Consider the following 20007-nt stretch of genomic DNA (forward strand, 5'->3'; position numbering starts at 1 on the left):
CCTGTCTCTACTAAAAATACAAAAATTAGCTGGACATGGTGGTGCGCCTGCAATCCCAGCTAGTCCGGAGGCTGAGGCAGGAGAATCGCTTGATCTCGGGAGGCGGAAGTTGCAGTGAGCCGAGATCGCGCCACTGTACTCCAGCCTGCGACAGGGCAAGACTCTATCTCAAATAAATAAATAAATATATATATATATATAAATAAATAAAATAGGAATGGGGTCTCACTATGTTGCCCAAGCTAGTCTTGAATTCCTGAGCTCAAGCAATCCTTCCACCTCAGCCTCCCAAAGTGCTGGGATTACTGCCATTAACCACCGTGCCCAGACTAGGGGCATGCTTTTTAAAAGCACCTTGTTCATAATACTATATTTTAAAGAATATGTACCATGGAATAAAAGTCTAAACATATCCGTGGTAATAATAGGCACCAAATTCAAGATATAAGTTATGTTTGAGATAGGAGAGGCAATCAGATCTTGGAGGGGGTGGTCTGTGGGGAGTCATTTGTATCCCTAATATTTCAAAGCTGGTAGTCAGAATATGGGCGTGTGTATTTTAACATTCTTTTTGTAAAATACACTTAAAATTTATAATTGTAACCATTTAAAATCACACAGCTCAATGGCATTAAGTAAATGTTGCACAACTATCCACACTGTCTAGTTCCAGAACTTTTTTTTTTTTTTTTGAGACAGAGTTTCGTTCTTGTTGCCTAGGCTGGAGTGCAATGGCGTGATCTCGGCTCACCGCAATATCCGCCTCCCGGATACAAACGATTTTCCTGCCTCAGTCTCCCAAATAGTTGGGATTACAGGCATGCGCCACCACACCCAGCTTATTTTGTATTTTTAGTAGAGACAGGTTTTCTCCATGTTGGTCAGGCTGGTCTCAAACTCCCGACCTCAGGTGATCCACCTGCCTTGGCCTCCCAAAGTGCTGGGATTACAGGCATGAGTCTCTTTCTTTCTTTCTTTCCTTTCTTTTTTTTTGTTTTTGTTTTTTTGTTTTTTTTTTTTTGGTAGATATGGGGTCTTGCTTTGTTCCCCAGCCTGGCCTGAACTCCTGGTCTCAAGCAATCCTCCCGCCTGAACCTCCTAAAGGGCTAGGATTACAGGCATATGCCACCGTGTCCAGCCTAGTTCCAGAACTTTTTTCATCAGCCCAAACAAACCCTAAGCCCATTAGCAGTCATTCCCACACTCCCTTCTATCCTCAGCCCCTGTCAACTAATAATCAGTTTTCTGTCTCTAGGAATTTGCCTATTCTGGACATTTCATATCAATGGAATCATACCATATGTGTTCCTTTGTGACTAGCTTCTTTCACTTTGCATAAAAGTTTCTCCTCTTCCTCCACAAAGGACATTGCCCCCCTCTTTTTAAAAATTGAGACAGGGTCTTTCTCTGTCGCCCAGGCAGGAGTGCATTGGTGCAATCACGGTTCGCTGCAACCTCCACCGCTAGAGCTCAAGCGATTCTCCCACCTCAGCCTCCCAGATAGCTGAGACTACAGGCATGCACCACCACACCTGGCTAATTTTTGTTTTTGGTAGAGACCGGATCTCGCCATGTTGCCCAGGGTGGTCTTGAACTCCTGGGCTCAGAAGACCAGCCCACCTCGGCCTCCTGAAGCACTGGGATTACAGGCGCGAGCCACCGCACCCGGCCAGCATAACGTTTCTAAGCTTTATCCGTGCCATAGCATCAGTCGGTTCTTCATGCCTTTTTGTGGCTGCATAGTATTCCTCTGCTCGAGTGCAGTCATCCCTCGGTGTCCGCAGGCGATTGGTTCCAGGACTGTCCTCGGATTCCAAATCCCCGGGTGATCGAGTCCCTTACAGCCTCCTATCTGAGGGTGCAGAACCCACGGATGTGGAGGGCCGCTGTCGCCTACATTGTGTTTATCCATTCATTTGTTGATGGACATTTGGGTTGCATCTATCTTTGGGCTACTGTGTATAAGTTTTTGTTTGAACAGCTGTTTTTAATTCTTTTGGGTATTACCAAGGATGTGTGTACTATTTTATCATCTATATTTTGAAGGCTTGAAAGATGGAGGAGGAGGAGCAGGAGGAGGAGAAGGAGGAAGAGAAGAAATAATGAATTCAGGAATGGAGGTGATAGAAAAGAAAACTTTAAGCAGAGAGCACAGCACATGGAAGGGGGTTTGCGCTCTGCTTCCCCAGCACATGGTGGGGGATGGGGTTGGGGGGTCTTGCGTTAGGGCATAAAAGAGGCCAGTGTGGCGGAGAGAGGCCAGAGCTGCACCCAGCGACCGTGCCGGGCCTCCGAGTCCAGGCTGAGCTTGGACTCATTCCGAGTGCACTGAGAAGCCATTGAAAAGGTTTTAAGCAGGAGAGTCACATGATCCGATTAGTGTTTTAGAGAAATTCCTGTGGGACCCGCGTGGAGGCCGGGCCGGATGCTGGGGAGACCGAGGCGGGGAGCCGGGAGGAGGAGGGGCGCGGGCCCAGGTGCTGGAGGGGGGCCCTGGGCCCCTCGACCTCCGGCTGGGAAGGCGGCTCCCTGGGCAGGGGGCGGGGCTTGTCGCTGACTGGCTCAGGGCTGGACTCCCGGATGCCAGTCCCACCGTCTCCCCCTCCTCATTGGCTCTCCTGCTTCCAGTCCCCCTCCCTCCCGTCCAGCCTCCAGCACCCAGAAATCCTATCATCTCACTCCTGAGCCCAACACCCTCCCGTCCATGGCTCCCCATCTCCCTCGGAATAACACCCAGAGCTTCCCTAATGACCCCCACGTGCACCCCGGCCCTCAAGGCCCTGCTTGCCTGGACCCCAGGGCCTCCCTCCCTTCCTACCTCCCTCTCCGCGTTACACCGCCCTCTCGGCTCTGTTCCGAGTCAGGGCCTTTGCACTTGCGGTTGCCCCGGCCTGGAAAGCCCTCCCGAGGTTTCCATCCAGCTTCCCTTACGTCCCTCACTCCTACAGCTCCCTGGAGACACCTGTCTGGTCCACCCAGGCTAAAATAGCCTCTCGTCACCCTCTGGCCTTCACCTTGCCTTAATTTTCTTTTTTCTTTTCTTTTCTTTTTTTTTTTTTTGGCTTTTTGCTTTTTCTGTTCTTTTCTTTTTTTTTTTTTTTTTTTTTTTTGAGTCAGGGTCTCGCTCTGTCGCCCAGGCTGGCGTTCAGTGGTGCAATCCCAGCTCCCTGCAACCTCTGCCTCTTGGGTTCAAGCGATTCTCCTGCCTCAGCCTCCCGAGTAGCTGGGATTACAGGTGCCTGCTACCACGCACAGCTAATTCTTCTTTGTATTTTTAGTAGAGACGGGGTTTCGCCATGTTGGTCAGGCTGGTCTCGAACTCCTGATCTCAGGTGATCCTCCCGCCTCGGCCTCCCTAAGTGCTGGGATTACAGACGTGAGCCACGGCGCCGGCCTTTAATTTTCAACATGGTACTTATGACGAACACACACTAGGCAACGTGTGAATGTCCCATGGATTGCCTATCTCCCCTCCCACTAGAATAAAAACTCCACGAGGGCAGGGGCTTGTTTTGCCTGTTTGCTTAACGGCTCTGCCCACAGGTGGCTGCCCGGGACAGACAAGGGGGGCTTAACAAGCATTTGTGGATAAATAAAAAGGGATGAAGGGTGAGAGGAGTGAGGCAGTCCCTGAAAGGAAGAAGGCTCGGGGGCCCGGGGGAGACCCCGCTCAGGCAAGTGTGCAGGGGGCTGGCTGGCTTCAAGGTCTGCACGCAGCCGTGTGAGTCGCCGGCGTCTGGCTAGTAATTAATGTTTTGCAACGGTTGAGATCGTCCTCAGGGTAAATTCCCGCTCCTGTCCTCTCCTCGCTTCCCACCCCCCGCAACCTCAATCGGCCCATCTATAAAATGGGGCCACTATGTGACGCGTTAGGTGCAGTGTCCAGCCCAGCACCGGGCGCTTTTGAGACACTGAGGAAATACGATGAGTCCTTCTCGTTACCGCCCCAGAAGAGAAAGGACTGTGGTGCAGGTGAGGTGGGTGGGAACCTCAGCCTCGCGAGGTCCCTATTCATTACTCCCTGGCCGGCGGCCATCTCCATAGTAACGCTGGCGCCTTTCCAGTGCGCGGCTCCCGGGCTGAGCCTGTCTCTAAGCCGGTCTCGGAGTGGGCGGGTCTTGTTCCTGGGGGCGGTGCCTGCCTCGAAGTGGGCGGGCCTTGTTTCTCGAAAGAAGATACTGTTTTTTTTTTTAATCAGAAAGCATGTCTGGTTTTTGAGTGGCGGCTGCAGAGTGGAGAGGACTATCTCTAAGGTTTAGCTGATTTTATTCCCAAAGGATGAGCTTTTTCAAATAGGCAACAGTGGATCTCCATTCAAAAAGTCTCCCTTGTGTGCTAAACTCTTACTTATTTTCTCCTCCCAGAATATATGTCTTCCTCCTTTAAATTTTCCTTTCTTTTTCTTTCTTTTTTTATTTATATTTTAAATTTTAATTAATTTATTTATTTTTTCAGACAGACGTCTCGCTCTGTCACCCAGGCTGGAGTGCAGTGGCGTGATCTCGGCTCTCTGCAACCTCTGCCTTCTAGGTTCAAGCGATTCTCCTGCCTCAGCCTCCCGAGTAGCTGGGATTACAGGCGTACACCACCATGCCCAGCTAATTTTTGTATTTTTAGTAGAGACGGGATTTCACCATGTTGCCCAGGGTGGTCCTGAACTCAGGTGATCCGCCTGCCTCGGCCTCCAAAAGTGCTGGGATTACAGGCATGAGCCACCACGTTTGGTCTTATTTTTTATTTTTGACACGGGGTCTCACTCTGTTGCCCAGGCTAGAGTGCAGTGGTGCAATCATAGCTCACTGCAACGTCGACCTCCTGAGCTCAAGTGATCCTCTCAGCTCAGCCTCCCAAGTAACTGGGACTACAGGCATGCACCACCATGCCGGTTTTTTTGTTTTGTTTTGTTTTTTGTTTTTTTTTTTTTGGTAGAGACAGGATCTCACTATGTTGCCTACGCTGGTCTCGAACTCCTGAGCTCAAGCCATCCTCCAGCTTAGCCTCTGAAATTGCTGGGATTACAGTCATGAATCAACTCGCCCGGCCTAAAAATTTTCTTTGTGAAATATAAGCCACACAGATAAAAAATGCACAATACAAACACACAATTGAATAAATAATTATAAAATGATCATCCGATTAAGAACTAGAACTTTGTCAGCTATCAGCAACCGTGGAAACTTCCAGGATATCCCCTCCCACTTAACTTGTCCAGCCCACTATTCTGAGTTTTTATAGGACAATGTTGTCCTTGCTTTTTTACATGGTTTACTACTGACAATGTATCCTTAACAATATTACAGTTTAGTTTTATGTGCATTGTAATGGGTTTGCTTTTTTTTTTTTGGAGACAGGGTCTCCCTCTGTTGCCCAGGCTGGAATGCAGTGGGATGATCTTGGCTCACTGCAACCTCCGTCCCCCTACCCCAGGCTCCAGCGATCCTCCCATCTCAGCCCCTCGAGGAGCTGGGCCTACAAGCACACACCACCACACCTGGCTATTTTTTGTGTTTTTACTAGAGACAGGGTCTTGCCATGTTGCCCAGGCTGGTGTCGAACTCCTGGACTCAAGCAATCCTCCTGCCTTGGCCTTCCGAAGTGCTGGGATTATAGGCGTGAGCCACTGCACCTGGCCTCAATGTTATGTAAATGAAATCATGCTCTGTTTCTGGCTTTTTGGGTCCTGTGTCTTTGTAACTTTCATTTATGATACTGTGTTTATCTGCATCTCATTCATTCTTGTTGCTGTATAGTATTCCGTTGCATAATATACCATTGTTAATTATCCACCGTATTGCTGATGGGCGTTTTGGCTGTCCTGAGTTTGGGGTTGAAACTATTGCTGCTATGAGGCCGGGCGCGGTGGCTCAAGCCTGTAATCCCTGCACTTTGGGAGGCCGAGGCGGGTGGATCACGAGGTCAGGAGATCGAGACCATCCTGGCTAACATGGTGAAACCCCATCTCTACTAAAAAATTAGCCGGGCGTGGTGGCGGGCGCCTGTAGTCCCAGCTACTCAGAGAGGCTGAGGCAGGAGAATGGCGTGAACCCGGGAGGCGGAGCTTGCAGTGAGCCGAGATTGCGCCACTGCACTCCAGCCTGGGCGACAGAGCGAGACTCCGTCTCAAAAAAAAAAAAAAGAAACTATTGCTGCTATGAATGTTTTTGTATGTCTCTGGGTGCAGAAGGACTTGAGTTAGCATTTATGCCTAGCAGTAGAATTACTGCATCACAGGATATGTGTACGTTCAATATTTGAGAATGGCAACCTATGGGGCATTTAATTTAAGAAACTCAGCTGAGTGCAGTGGCTCATGCCTGTAATCCCAGCACTTTGGGAGGCTAAGGCGGGCAGATCGATCACCTGAGGTCAGGAATTCGAGACCAGCCTGACCAACATGGTGAAACCCTGTCTCTACTAAAAACACAAAAATTAGCTAGGTGTAGTGCTACACATCTGTAATCCCAGCTACTTAGGAGGCTGAGGCATGAGAGTCACTTGAACCCAGAAGGTGAAGGTTGCTGTGAGCCGAGATCACACCATTGCACTCCAGTCTGGGCAACAGAGTGAGCCCCTGTCTCAAAAACAAACAAAAAATCTTAAGGAACTCAAGAGGAGGAATCTTTGATTCTCCTAAACTGCTACTTAAATGTGTCCTCCCCCAGTTTTCTGGTCTTAATGAAAAATGCCACCACTCCACCATTTACTCCTGATCCCTCCCTTCCCATTACACTCACCCTCAACCAATACACACATGCACACAACCAGTCCTCTGCATTCGTACTCCAGAGTTCACCTCAAATCCACCCATTTCTTTCTTTTGTTTTACAGGGTTTCACTATGTTGCCTAGTCTGGTCTCAAACTCCTGAGCTCAAGTGATTCTCCCGCCTCGACCTCCCGAAGTGCTGGGGTTACAGAAATGATTTCTGTTCGTCCCTCTGGTTTAGGCTCCCACAAGTTCTTCCCGGACTGCAGGAGCGCTGCACTCTCCTGACTCTGCGTCCTGCAGCTTCGTTTCCACTCATCAGCCACAGGGATCTTGGTAAGATGCAAGGGTGGTCCCTTCCCTCCTCGATTAACACTTTGCTTCCCATCACCCAGAGAACACAGTCAAACACCTGTTTTGGCTTGCCTGGCTCACTGTGATGTGACCTCTACCCACCTGTTAACCTCATCTCATCCTTCCCTCCCTGAGCTCACTTTCCTCCTGTGTCCATTTGGGCGTCCTCCTGGCTGGTCCTTGCTCACCCTTACCCTTCAGGGCTCAGATCAAACGCCACCTCCGCCGAGAAGCCCACGTGGACCACCCCATCTAAGGTGGCAAAGAAAGTGAGTAAGATGGCCATTCCCTTTCTTACCACCCTTCCCTACTGCCTTCGGAATGCTCATGACGATCTGAAATTATTTTCTACATTTACTTGATTCCACTTTTCTCCATGCCCATCACCCACACGATACAACATAAACCCCAGGAGGGCCGGGATGACCCCCACAGGGAGTTCCAAAACCTGGCTCAGAAAAAGCCCTCAGTACAGGAACGCAATGCAGTGTGCAGGAGATAGTCTGAAGGCACCCCACCCCCAAATTTCTGATGAGCGGGTCCTATTCTGGGGGTCTGGTGTAGGGTCTAAGGCAGCGTCTAAGGGGCGGGGCCTCTTCTCGGACATGCCTCTAATGAAGCAGTTTGGTTTCCAAGGGGTGTGTCCTATGATTGGTGGCTTCTAAAGGGCGTGTCTTGTTTCTAGGGGGCGTGTCTGTCTGTTGGAGGTGGATCATGTATTTAAGGCACAGGGCTCATTTTGAAACTGACTCTAATTGTATTTATTTATGAAACGGAGTCTCGCTCTGTCGCTCAGGCTGGAGTGCAGTGGTGCGATATTGGCTCACTGCAACCTCCGCCTCCCGGGTTCAAGAGATCCTCCTGCCTCAGCCTCCCAAGTAGCTGGGATTACAGGTATGTGCCATCACACCCGGCTAATTTTTGTATTTTTAGTAGAAACGGGGTTTCACCATGTTGGCCAGGCACGGTCTTGAACTCCTGACCTCAGGTTATCCATCTGCCTCGGCCTCCCCAAGTGCTGGGATTACAAGCGTGAGCCACCGAGCCCGGCCTAAACCGACTCTAATTTTAAAGGTCATGTACTATTCAAAGCTTTGAAACTTCTCAGGAGAAAACGAGGACCTGTCTCTATTTAGGGGGTCTGTCCTAAGAGATTCCCCATCCCCCCCTGGAGCCAAGGATCAGAAAATGAGGCATCAGCGACTGACAGGACAAGGTTTATTGGGGGTCCTGGAAACATTGGGGAGAGGGACGAGGGGGCAAGGTCGAGGCTCACAGGGGCACCCCCTAGCCAACTGCCCCCTTCCTTTAGGGGTTGGGAGGAAGACAGAGACAGACAAACCAACAGAGATGGAGAAAGAAAAGGGATGCTACGGAGAGAGGGAGGGAAACCCCAGTGTCCGCCACCTTCCACTCAGATGAGTTCACAGGATAAAGAATGGCGTGGACCGGTCCACACGCTACAGGAAAAGGGAGGAGTGTCTGCCCTATTCACTCTAAGGAAGGTGGCAGGCCACAGCCTAGACCAGCCCATTCCATGTGATGGGGGTGTGTGCATATAGATCAGTCCATCCTACTGGGCAAGGGGACTTCAGGCCAGTCTATTCTAGTGTTTTGGGGGTGGGGGATCGTTAGGGTCGATCCATTCCACAGTCGGGGAGGGGGGATTCGAGGGCAGGGGGCATCTACCCTGGTCCCTCTTTCAGCACAGGGAATGAAAAAGGGGAAAGGCAGATTTCGGCTATATCCATTTTCTGGGGTCACCAGTGACTCTGGTGGGTGGCATTTGGAGGGATCTAGGAAAATTCAGGGACACACTCCCTCCACATTCTCCAGATCAAGGTCGTTGGGAATGATGGCTCTCAGGGAATGGGGCAGTCTTCCCTTGGTGGGGGTAGGTGCCCATCTTTTATTATTAGGGCCCTCAAGATGAGAGGTACTTGTGGAGACCCATTGCTCACTGTAAAGTCCCTATGTCTTGGGGACTTAGGGCTACCCACACCCATTCCAGGGACCTCAGGCTCAGGAGTCTCTCTCTAGATTTGGGCTCCCCTGCCCCAGCTAAGGACCCTGTTTGTTTGTGGTCCCCCAGCTCCGGGGCCTGTGTAGGTTTTTGGTGGCCCCCACCTCTCCAGTCAGGGTCCCCTCATTTCAGGGCCTGCGTCTGGATTTGGATTTGGAGGGCCGGGGCCTCACTCTAAGTCCCGAGGTCCCCTGGTCCAGGCCGAGTCCAGGTGGCTGGGTGGAGGGCAGGGCGCAGCCTGGCAGTCAGTCCATGCCCCGGTGCAGCTTCAGGTGCCTGGAGAGGTTGCTGAGCGTGATGAAGCCCTTGCCGCAGATGTGGCAGGGGAAGGGCCGCTCGGTGCCGTGCAGCAGCCGGTGGCGCTTGAGGTAGCACTCGTGGCGGAAGAACTTGCCGCACTCCAGGCACGGGAACGGCTTCTCTCCAGTGTGCACCAGCACGTGCCGCTCCAGGTCTCGCGGCGAGCGGAACAGCTTCTCGCACTCGGAGCAGCCGAAGATCTTCTTGCCGCGGCCGGAGCCAGACGGGGGTTCCCCGGACGCCGGCTCCCTTTCCCGGGCCGCGGCCGCCGCCTCCTCCCCGCCGCCCTCGCCGTGGCTGACCCGCCGGTGCTCCTCCAAGGCGGCCAGCGCCGCGTACAGAGCCCCGCAGTGACCGCAGCCGTAGGTGGCCGGGCCCGAGTGGGCCTCCAGGTGGCTGGCCAGGGCGGCGGCCGACGCGAAGAAGGTCCCGCAGTCGCACTGGTACAGGGTGTCTTCCGAGGGCTCGGCGGCCGCCGCAGGTGCAGGCGCCTCCCCACCGCCCTCAGGGAGCAGCCCCCCGAGCTTGGGCACGCCGCCCCCCGCGGGGCCCAGGAGCAGCCTGCCGTCCGAAGTCGGAGGAGCGTCACCCGCCTCCGCAGCGGTGCCTTCGCCCGCCGTGTCGGGCCCTGCGCCTGCCCCCGCGGCCCAGGCCTGCGCTGGGGGTGCGCCCGGGCCCTGCAGGTCGTGCGTCAGCTTGTGCCGCTCCAGCAGCGCGGGAGCGTTGAAGTCGCGCTCGCAGCGCGGGCACTTGAAGGGCTTCACGTCGGTGTGCGCCGCCCAGTGGGCCGCCAGCTCGCGGCCGTGGTCGAATCGCCGCGCGCAGGCGCCGCACGCAAATGGCGGCAAGGAGGCCGCGGCCGCAGCTGCCGCCTCTGCCAGCCCCCAGCTGCCCAGACCCGCGCCTGTCCCCTCGGGGCCCTCTCCGCCACCGGCCCCTGCGCCCCCGCACACCGAGCAGGGCCCCACATTGCAGCAGACAGAGCAGGGCGCACTCAAGGCGGGCAGGCCAGGGCCGGGCTGCAGGGGAGAGGGGAGAACCCCACGGTGCTGGCGCTTGAGGTGGCGGCCCAGGCTGGAGCGTGAGGAGAAGCGGAGCTCGCAGACCAGGCAGCAGTAGGGTTTCTCACCAGTGTGGACGACCTAGGGGTGCGGAAGGGTACAACGTCAGGGCTGAAAAGCTAGCCCGGACAGCAGATTCCTGGACTCCCAGAGCGTTGTGGCACAAGCTCTCTGTTACACCTACGGGGCCATGATCTAGGGAAACGCTTGTCCTATCACTCTCTGCTTGGGGTCACGGTAGATTCTTTCGGTCCTTAAAAAGGTCATGTCCTGGCTGGCCATGGTGGCTCACGCTGTAATCCCAGCACTCTGGGATTACGTAAGGGTAGGTGTTTGAGACCAGCCCAGGCAACACAGGGAAACCTTGTCTCTACAAATAATTTTAAAAACTAGCCGGACACGGCACACTCCTGTGGTCCCAGCTACCCGGGAGGCTGAAACAAGGAGTTTGAGGCTGCAGTAAGCTGTGACCATGCCACCACATTACAGCCTGCATGACAGGGTGAGTCTGTCTCTCAAAAAAAACAAAAACAAAAAACAAAACAAAACAAAACAAAAAACCACGATTGGGTGCGGTGGCTCACGTGTGTAATCCCAGCACTTCGGGAGGCTGAAGTAGGTGGATCATTTGAGGTCAAGAGTTCGAGACTAACCTGATCAACATGGTGAAATCCTGCCTTTACTAAAAATACAAAAATTACCCAGGCCTGGTAGCGGGCACCTGTAGTCCCAGCCACTCAGGAGGCTGAGGTAGAAGAATCACTTGAACCCGGGAGGTGGAGGATGCAGTGAGCCGAGGTCGTGCCACTGCACTCTAGCCTGGGTGACAGAGCAAGATTCTGTCTCAAAAAAAAAAAAGAAAAAGAAAAAGAAATCATTATCTGTGGCCAATGGCTATACTGGACAGTGCAGCTCTAAAATGACACAACAGCCAGCCCTGGTAGGGTGTGTTTTCTCCCTTGTCAAGCCCTGCTATCCCGAGCCAGTTATCATGAGCTGAATACAGCCCTTAGGTGTGTTAGGGCAGAGAATTGATTTTGAACCAAATCCAGCTACTGCTCAGAGTCTCTCCCACTGAACGCTTTTCACACATACAGATCCAGGGAATCACTTCCAAGTCTAGGGAATCGAATCTCCCAGGAGGGAGTCCAGGAATCTGTATTTTTTTCTGAGGCATTGCCAGGCTTATAGACTGTGTAAAACTGTGCTTTAGAGAGGTTTTTTGTACTGATATTTGTCCTTGTTGATTTAAGATTTTGGAATAGCAGAGAGAGATTTGTGAGTATGGTAATGTCTTCCTGGAGGCCTGTGAGAAGGGTGAGGCTGGATGAAAAAGTGTGCAGTGCTTGATTAGTAATGTCTGCCAGGGGCACAGATCTGAAGAAGGAACAGGGAGTGATGTTCATTTGCCTTTCTGGCGCCAGACTGGATGCACCTGCTGTACAGTGTGGGTGTAGGGATCTCTATCCTCTTCGTCACTAAATTTATTCTCTCTCTACTCTTTCTAACACAACAAGATTATGCTGGTCCCAGGGCCCTCGTACACGCTGTTCTCACTGCCTGGAATGCCCGCAGGTCTATTTATCTGTCAGCTCCTTGGAAACACTTCCCGGGATCTGGCCTCCTGGCTCATCAGTGATCCATTTCCACCCTCCTCCTTTAAAGCCTACGGCTCATAGCACACTTAGTGTCTACATATAACTTGAGTGTTGTCTGTCTCCCCACCAGCTAAGGACGATAAAAATAGCGACCACATTGGTTTTGCTCACAGCTGTATTTCCAGGGTCCAGCACTCTCCAGACTTCTCCTGAGCCACACTTTCTGCTTCTCCATGCTCCAGTCACACTGGCCTTCCTCCAGTTCCTCCAAAGCCTGCTTTGCTTTCTTGAAAGTGCACATCTTGTTCCCTGGATCCAGAAAGCCTCGGACCCCAGAGGCAGATCATTCCTCACCTTTTTCTCGGGAAAACCATCCCTGACCCCATCCCCGATCCAGACTGCTTCAGATCTCTCTTGCATTAGCCTCAGAATATGGTTATCCTCCATCCGCAGCTGTCTCGGCTGCAATCTAACATTGATTAACCTGGTTGTTCAGTTCACATCTCCTACATTTGACTCGAGGCCATACAAAGGGTGGACTGTGTCTGTTTTGTTCCCTTAGCTATTTTTTTTTCCCCCAGAGAGCCTAGCACTGTACCTAAATACAGTAGGTGCTCATGAAATGGTTCAGTTGAATCACAACCTACTGGTGGGTGGGGGTGAGGCCCCTCGGGGGACTGTGACTTGTTGCATCAAGCTAAGGAGCTCCCCTTTCATCCTAAGGATCAAGGGATTTAAGCAGGGGTCACCTGTCACTCTGTGATAGATGCAGAGACTGGACGTGAGGGAGAGAGACAGGAGGGAGGAAGACCACTGAGAAAGCTGGGGCCAACATGCAGGATGTGAAGTCCTGAACCAAGACAGATGCATGGGACAAAGAGGACAGCCAAGTGTGAAAGACCATCGGTAGCTGTCTGGTTTTCTTCACCCTGGTTGTGCAAGTGTCTGGCACATAGACAGAGTGTGACCTAGCCCGTCCCATCTTTCACCTCACCTCCTTCCGCCCCAACCCCACAGTCTCCCATGGCTTCCTGGAACACAGCACGCTCCTTCCTTCCTCAGGGCCTTTGCACTTGCTGTTCCTGCTGCCTGGAATGCTCTTCCCAGGGAGGATTCCTCACACTGCAGGTTGGCTAAAGCATCACCTGCCCTAACCTTCCCCATCCTGTCTGAAGTAGCCCATAGCTCTCCTTACTCTCACACATTGATTTGTATTTTTTGTTTGTTTGTTTGGAGACTGAGTCTCGCTCTGTCGCCCAGGTTAGACTGCAGTGGTGCAATCTCACCTCACTGCAACCTCTGCCTCCTGGGTCCAGGCGATTCTCCTGCCTCAGCCTCCCAAGTAGCTGGAATTACAGGTGCACGCCAACACGCCTGGCTAATTTTTGTATTTTTAGTAGAGATGGGGTTTCACCATGTTGTCCAGGATGGTCTCGACCTCTTGACCTCATGATCTGCCCACCTCGGCCTCCCAAAGTGCTGGGATTACAGGCATGAGCCACTGCGCCTGGCCAGTATTTTTTTGTTTCTTAAAATTTCCTTCCTAACACTTATCTTTTTCCAGAACATTCTTGCCAGCATACTTGCTTTCTTGCTTCTTGTCTACTTGGCTACTGAGCACCTCCAAAGGAAAGTAAGTTCTCTGAAGGCATGGAATTTGCTTTTGCCTTGGCAACACAGCCGTTTGGTGCAGGGAAAGCTGATAGTCTCTGAATAAAGGAATTAAGTATATACCTGATAATCACTGAATAAAGGAATTAAGTATAAACCTGATAAACCTATTTCTTAAAACGGTAAGGAAGGAAAGGATAAACACTAGATTGCAGATGCTGGTGCGTGCACGCGGGGTATTGGCAGGGAGATGGGGGGAGGAGCCTATAGATGGCGAAATTTACTATGAATGTTCCAGTTCGTGGGTTGGTGGTGTTTTCAAGGGGCAGGGTGCTTTGGTCGGGACGGAGGGACATTTTCTAACGGGAGGAGGCAGGCGCCTAGGCCTTGGGCCAGCTTCCTTTTGCCCAGAGTACAGTGGGGCGCGGGATCCCAGCGCAATCCTGACCAGGGGGGCCAGCCTGGGGCCGGCCTGTGGGACTCACCTGGTGGTGCAGCAGGCCGGTGGAATCCCGGAACCCCTTGGGGCAGGCAGAGCAGCGGTAGGGCCGCTCCCCGGTGTGCGAGCGCAGGTGGTTGGCTAGGTTGAAGCTGTGCTTGAAACCCTTGCCGCAGCGCGGACACGCGTGGGGCTTGAGCGCTGTGTGCCGGGCAAAGTGGCGCCGCAGGTCTGAGCGGTAGCGGAAGCTCTTGCCACATTCACTGCAGTGAAACGGGACCCTGGGGGCGGCAGGTGCTGGTGCAGGGGTTGGGGCGGGGACGTCATCCATGGTGGCGGGGGATACAGTGGTATGTGGGGGCTCTCTCTGGAGTAGGGGGGAGACAGAGGAGTAGGTGAGAGGGTCGGCTCCCCATCAGCCCTCTCTTCCCAGGTTCCCAGACCCACCACCTGTCCCCTGGGAGACCCTCCCGCTGCCCACCTCTCTAAGCCACTCTCGTTGTTCTTTAAAATCCTCCTACTCTCTTAGACACCCTTCTCCTGCGGCTCCACTCCTCTGGCAAAATCTTCCTAATCATTTCCCAGTCTCCTCATTCCACGGAGTGTTTTTAAGCCTCTCCCCGCTCTTCGCCAACGCGCGGCCACTCCTCTCTGTGCCCCTCCCGCTGTAATTTAAGCCTCTCCCACTCTTCCTTAAGTCTCACCTACTCCCTTCAAAGTCCCCCACAGTGTTCCCTAAGGATCTTGTATTCTTTGCCAAGCCCTTTTCCCTCCAAAAGGCCCTCCCACTCCCCTCTAAGCTCCTCCCACTCCTCTTCCAGGATGACCACTTAGCGAATGGGAGGGCAAAGATTTGGGGCTAAGCACACTGGAGTCATCCTTGCAGGGAGACCAGAATTAGTCCTGTAACATCAGATAATAAAAACTCTTCATGTGCAAAATGGGAATAGTAGTATCTACCTCATAGAGTGGTGGCGAGAATTAAGTAAAATTGTGGCAATAGATGCTACGTGCCTACTTAAGCTGGTGCACAGCAAAGACGCAACAAGTAAGCTGTTCGGATGACTATTATCCCGTAAGTTCCTCCTGGACTCCTCCTTAAGTCCTACCATGCTTGCTAAGTTACTCGACTTATCTAAGACCCTCTCACTAAGACCCACTTCCAAAACTCCACCCAATTTTTCCTTTAAGGAAGCCACATCCTAAGTCTCTCCACTGGACTCCTGTCACCTTCTCAGGCCTTCTCTACGAAGTCTGTTCCCATCCCCTGTAAGTCCTTTCCACATTCATTATAAAGACCTGATAGTTGCATTAAACCCCTCCAAATTACACCCTTCAACTCCAACCCCTCACTAGGCCTACCTACTTCTCTAAGCCACACCCCAGACAAACTCCATCCCTTCCACTCTAAACTCCTCCCTCCTGCTTCCTGGGCTCCGTTAACCCAACCAGCCTCAATGAGTTTCCTTCCACCCCTCAATCCAGGGCCTACCCACCATTCCTTCTGAGCCACGCCCCTTTACCAAACCCCACCTCTTTGCCTAAGCCCCTCCCATTTTCTATCCGGACTCTCCCTCCTCCACGCCCCTCCCACTTCCACTCTAAGCTCCGCCCAACTCAGGCTCCTCCCAGCCCTTGCTCCGCCCCAGCAGCCACTAGGCCCCGCCTCCTCCTCCACCCCGCAGCCTGAGGAGCGGGGGCCCCCCCTGCCCAGTCCGCTCCAGGCCCCAGGCCCCGAGAGCCGGCCTTTTGTGCCCCTCCCCCTGCCCCTAAAAGGTGCAGCCCTGGGCGCCCGGTGGGGGGGTAGGTCGGGCAGGCCCCGGGGTCAGGCGAGTCCACCTCGCTCGTACGGAGCGTTGGTCCTGGAGACCCGGGGCGGCCCCGGGAGGCCGGGGAAGTCCGTCAGCTTTCCTCTTTAATTACTTACACCTCCCTCTGGGCGCCGACATTTTGGGCAGCGGGGGCAGCGTCACTTCCACCCGGGGGGGCCCCTCGACTTCCGCCTCAGCTCCCTTCCCCCGCCGTACTCCCCCTTTCTCCCGCCCTCTTGGCTCCCCTTCCTCATCCCCGCCCTTCTCCCTCTTTCCCTTTCCTTTCCCAGCCCTGGAGGTTGAAGAAGCCAGGGCGGCGCCATCTTGGTTGAGGGCAGCGGGAAGGGGCGGGTCTTAGGGACACCGACGGCGCCATACAGACTAAGGGCAAGGAGCTGAGAGCGCGGCTTCTCCATGGCGACACTAGTTGATGCTAACGTAAATGAGAGCAGATACTATTTCTTTTTTACAGCTTCGGACTCCCCCGATTAGGATGTAGTTGGACTAGGGAATAAAAGAGAAAGCGAAGTGCGCCAACTGCAATACAGAGCTGGAAAAGACCGGCACCATCTTATCCACTTAGCCCTCCATGGGCTTCGAAGCCTGTCCGGTGCCATGTTAATTACGGGCACTGGGCAGCCATTTTCCCGCTCCTCATCGTTCGGTATCTGTCTTTCATTGGGTTACCCGACTGTGTGCTTTGTGAGAGGAAAGGCGTTTCGAGGTGGTTGGGGATGTGGTGCTGGGTTGTTTCCCACTGGGGACACACCAGGGCTGCGGTGCGCAGGCGCGGTTTGCGGGCGTGGCCGTGACCGGTCCTTAGGACCCAGCGAGTCCCCTTTGTTTCCCGCGGGCGCGCAGGCAGGCGGGAAGGGCAGGAAGGGAGGGGCCCGGCGCTTCTCCGAGGGGCGGGGCCGGCATCGCGCGCCGCCGCCCCCGCCTCGCCGCCGTCGAGGGGAAGGGCCCCCTCACCCCCTCCCCTTCCCACGCGCCGGCCCCGTCGCCCCCGCGCGCGCGCGCGCACTTTCGCGAGCCCCGGCGACATGCAAATGAGGTACCCGAGAGGCGGGGGGCGCAGGCGGGATGGGGGGTGTGGGGGTAGGGGAGGCCGGGCCGCGCGCTCCCGGAGCGCGCCCCCAACACCTGTTCCTGCTCCCGCGCTCGCGCCCCGCGAAGCCGTCCGGGCGCGCGCGCGCAGACCCCCTTCCTGGCAGCCCCCGCCGCCCGCTTACCCGGCGCCGCTCATTGGCCGTCGCCCCCGCAGGGCCCGCCCCTCGCTTGGGCTTCGCAGCTCGGGGGCCGACGGGCGCGTCAGCACCGGGGCGAGGGGACGGGGAGGGTCGGGGGACCAGTCTCCCCCTTTCTAACCGATCCAAAGACCAGACTCCTAGACTAGGCTACCCCGTGGGAGCGAACCGTATGGAAAAGTGGTTGCTCCTCTCTGGACCGCAGTCTATGTGGCTGTTAAAGGGGGGGTGCAGGGGGGCTCCTGCAGCACCTGCTTCCAGCTGCACCTGTGCCACCCCTTCCCCTCCGTTACACCCCAATCCCATGCTCCCAGTATCTGAGTGGGCGCTGGGAAGATGGTGGTGGCCTTGGTGAAGTTTATTGAGTGCTTACTATACACCAGGCAGTATTCGAGGGGTATTTGAAAGCCCATTATCACATTCGATTTTCCTGACAACCCTGCTTTATCCACTTTTCAGAGGAGGAAACTGGCAAACTCACTTGCTAGTTATAGGCAGAACTGAATTCAAACCCAGGACTGAGCCCTCATAATGTCCCCTTTCCTCCTTGGATCTATTTGTTCTCCATTCTCTGGGACATTCGGGTCACAAGACCTGTTCCCAGTTTTGGCCCTGCCATTTACTGGCAGAGGAACTTAGGCAACTGACTTGACTTTCCTGTGCCTCAGTTTCCCCATCTGCAAAATGGGACAGATTTGTCCTATTCAGAGGGTTGATGTGAGGCTTAGCTGCTCCTGATAACAATGGCTAATGTGTCCTGAAAGCTTCTGTGTATGAACACTTTGTGGGTATTATGCTCATGGCATGTCTGGGCACGTACATAGAACTATGTGTCCCGTTTTGCAAAAGTCTTGATTAAGGCTTAGAGAAGTGAACACCTTGCCCAAGGCCACGCAGAGAGTAAAGATTTGAACGAATGATGTCTGACTCCAGGGCCCAGGCTCTTAACATCGCAGATATGTTTCCTCATCCGGGAATCAGGGTCAAGTATCACCTGGGACCAGTCCGTTTTTTCCACTCCGGAACCCCTTCCCCACTTCTGCCAGTCAGCAGGGAGGGATGAGAGCATTCGTGAGGCCTCTATGGGTCTGGGCTCTCCGTCTCAAGGGTCACAGTACTGGTCTGCACTCTCAGTTGGACTCTCTCCTCTCTGGAAGGTTTTTTTTTGGGGGGGGTGTGGGGAGGGGTGTTGCTCATGTTGATCTTGAACTTCTAGATCCAGGAGGAGAGTTAGGGAGGCATAGGGATGCCTGGTGGAGCTCAGGGAAGTGCCTGTTTATCAGCTGATACAAGATCATCTTACTGTTTTACCCACCAGCATAGCTAAAATTGTGTATCTGGATGAATGTCAACCACATCTTTGTCAAGAGACTTGGAGAGAGGGATGGGCGAGGTGTTGGGGGACACAGGGGTGCTCTAGGCCCTGTGAGCACTGACTCTGCCCCTCTCTCCTCTTAGCTGGCTCCAGTGCCCAGACCCAAGCCCCCCACTGCTCAATGGACACCCCCAGCCCAGACCCGTTGCCTTCGCCTTTGCCCGGGGAGGAAGAGAAACCTCTGGCCTTACCTCCTCCTGTTCCCCGGGGCCGCCGAGGCCGTCGTCCTGGGGGAGCCACCTCCTCAAATCGGACACTCAAGGCCTCCCTCCCTCGCAAGCGGGGCCGCCCCCCCAAGTCAGGGCAGGAGCCCCCACTGGTGCAGGTGCAGGGGGTGACAGCCCCAGTAGGCAGCAGTGGCGGGAGCGACCTCCTCCTGATAGATGATCAGGGTGTGCCCTATACGGTCTCTGAAGGGTCAGCGGCTGGGCCTGAGGGTTCCGGCCCCAGGAAGGCCCCACACTTCTGCCCGGTGTGCCTGCGGGCCTTCCCCTACCTCTCCGACCTGGAGCGCCACAGCATCTCGCACTCAGAGCTGAAGCCGCATCAGTGCAAGGTTTGCGGCAAGACCTTCAAGCGCTCCAGCCACCTGCGGCGGCACTGCAACATCCATGCCGGCCTGCGGCCCTTCCGCTGCCCGCTGTGCCCCCGCCGCTTCCGAGAGGCGGGCGAGCTGGCGCACCACCACCGTGTGCACTCGGGGGAGCGCCCGTACCAGTGTCCCATCTGCCGGCTGCGCTTTACAGAGGCCAACACGCTCCGGCGCCATGCCAAGCGCAAGCACCCAGAGGCCATGGGGGTACCCCTGTGTGCACCAGATCCAGGGTCTGAACCGCCGTGGGACGAGGAGGGCATCCCGGCCACAGCAGGGGCCGAGGAGGAGGAGACAGAGGGGAAGGGGGAGCCGGCCTGACCCACACCCCCGGCCATCGCTCCCTGGGCCAGGTTTAGAGCACGGAGTTTGGCTGGTGCTGGGCCTGAGCCAGGGGGCCGAGACACCCTTGTTTCTGGTGGTCTTCCCGTTGTGGGAGCAGGTGCAGGGTGGAGACCTAAACTTCTGGGTCCAGCTGCCTTCAGACCCCCTCCCCCAGACTAACAGACCCTTGGAGGCAGGGGCTGTGGAAATAAATCTCTGCCTGCCGGCTGCCTGTGTGTGTTCCGTGCCGGGATGCCATCCTCTCCTGCCTTCAAATGTTCTTCCTCGGCTACACCGTCCTGTCGGGAGTGCGGGGAATTGGAGAGGACCCCACTTCCTGTGCCTCATGAGCGTGGTGCCCGCCAAAGAATGGTTTTGGGGGGAACCTTGGCCCCTTCCCCGTCTCCATCAGACCCCAAAGTCCAGTGGTCCCTCGGAGTCCGCGGGGAATTGGTTCCACGAACCTTGCAGATACCAAGATCCGGGCATATTCAAGTCCAGCAGTGGGCCCAGCGGAACCCACGGATGTAGGAAAATCCGCCCTCCGTATACTGTGTGTTCCGTCGGT

The 20007-nt window shown here is 54.6% G+C and overlaps 2 protein-coding genes across 4 annotated transcripts; one reads left to right on the plus strand and one right to left on the minus strand.

Moving 5' to 3' along the window:
- The first annotated feature begins 6974 nt into the window (after positions 1-6974).
- On the plus strand, positions 6975-19825 carry ZNF524 (zinc finger protein 524). 2 transcript variants are annotated; one of them, XM_032171222.2, is made up of 2 exons: positions 6975-7040; positions 18607-19825. In XM_032171222.2, exon 2 carries the CDS (start codon positions 18645-18647, stop codon positions 19434-19436), a length of 792 nt encoding a protein of 263 aa, XP_032027113.1. In that variant the 5' UTR covers positions 6975-7040; positions 18607-18644; the 3' UTR covers positions 19437-19825. The 2 variants fall into 2 exon arrangements, with proteins under 2 accessions (XP_032027113.1, XP_032027111.1); XM_032171220.2 differs by lacking the exon at positions 6975-7040 and adding an exon at positions 16831-16955.
- Positions 8255-16156, minus strand: FIZ1 (FLT3 interacting zinc finger 1). 2 transcript variants are annotated; one of them, XM_032171219.2, is made up of 3 exons: positions 16018-16156; positions 14137-14457; positions 8255-10523 (listed from the first exon to the last, which is right to left on the minus strand). In XM_032171219.2, exons 2-3 carry the CDS (start codon positions 14419-14421, stop codon positions 9327-9329), a joined length of 1482 nt encoding a protein of 493 aa, XP_032027110.1. In that variant the 5' UTR covers positions 14422-14457; positions 16018-16156; the 3' UTR covers positions 8255-9326. The 2 variants fall into 2 exon arrangements, with proteins under 2 accessions (XP_032027110.1, XP_032027109.1); XM_032171218.2 differs by lacking the exon at positions 16018-16156 and adding an exon at positions 15051-16001.
- Positions 19826-20007: the final 182 nt, after the last annotated feature.

The sequence above is a fragment of the Hylobates moloch genome, unplaced genomic scaffold (genome assembly GCF_009828535.3).
Source record: "Hylobates moloch isolate HMO894 unplaced genomic scaffold, HMol_V3 SCAFFOLD_12, whole genome shotgun sequence".
NCBI classification, from domain to species: domain Eukaryota; kingdom Metazoa; phylum Chordata; class Mammalia; order Primates; family Hylobatidae; genus Hylobates; species Hylobates moloch.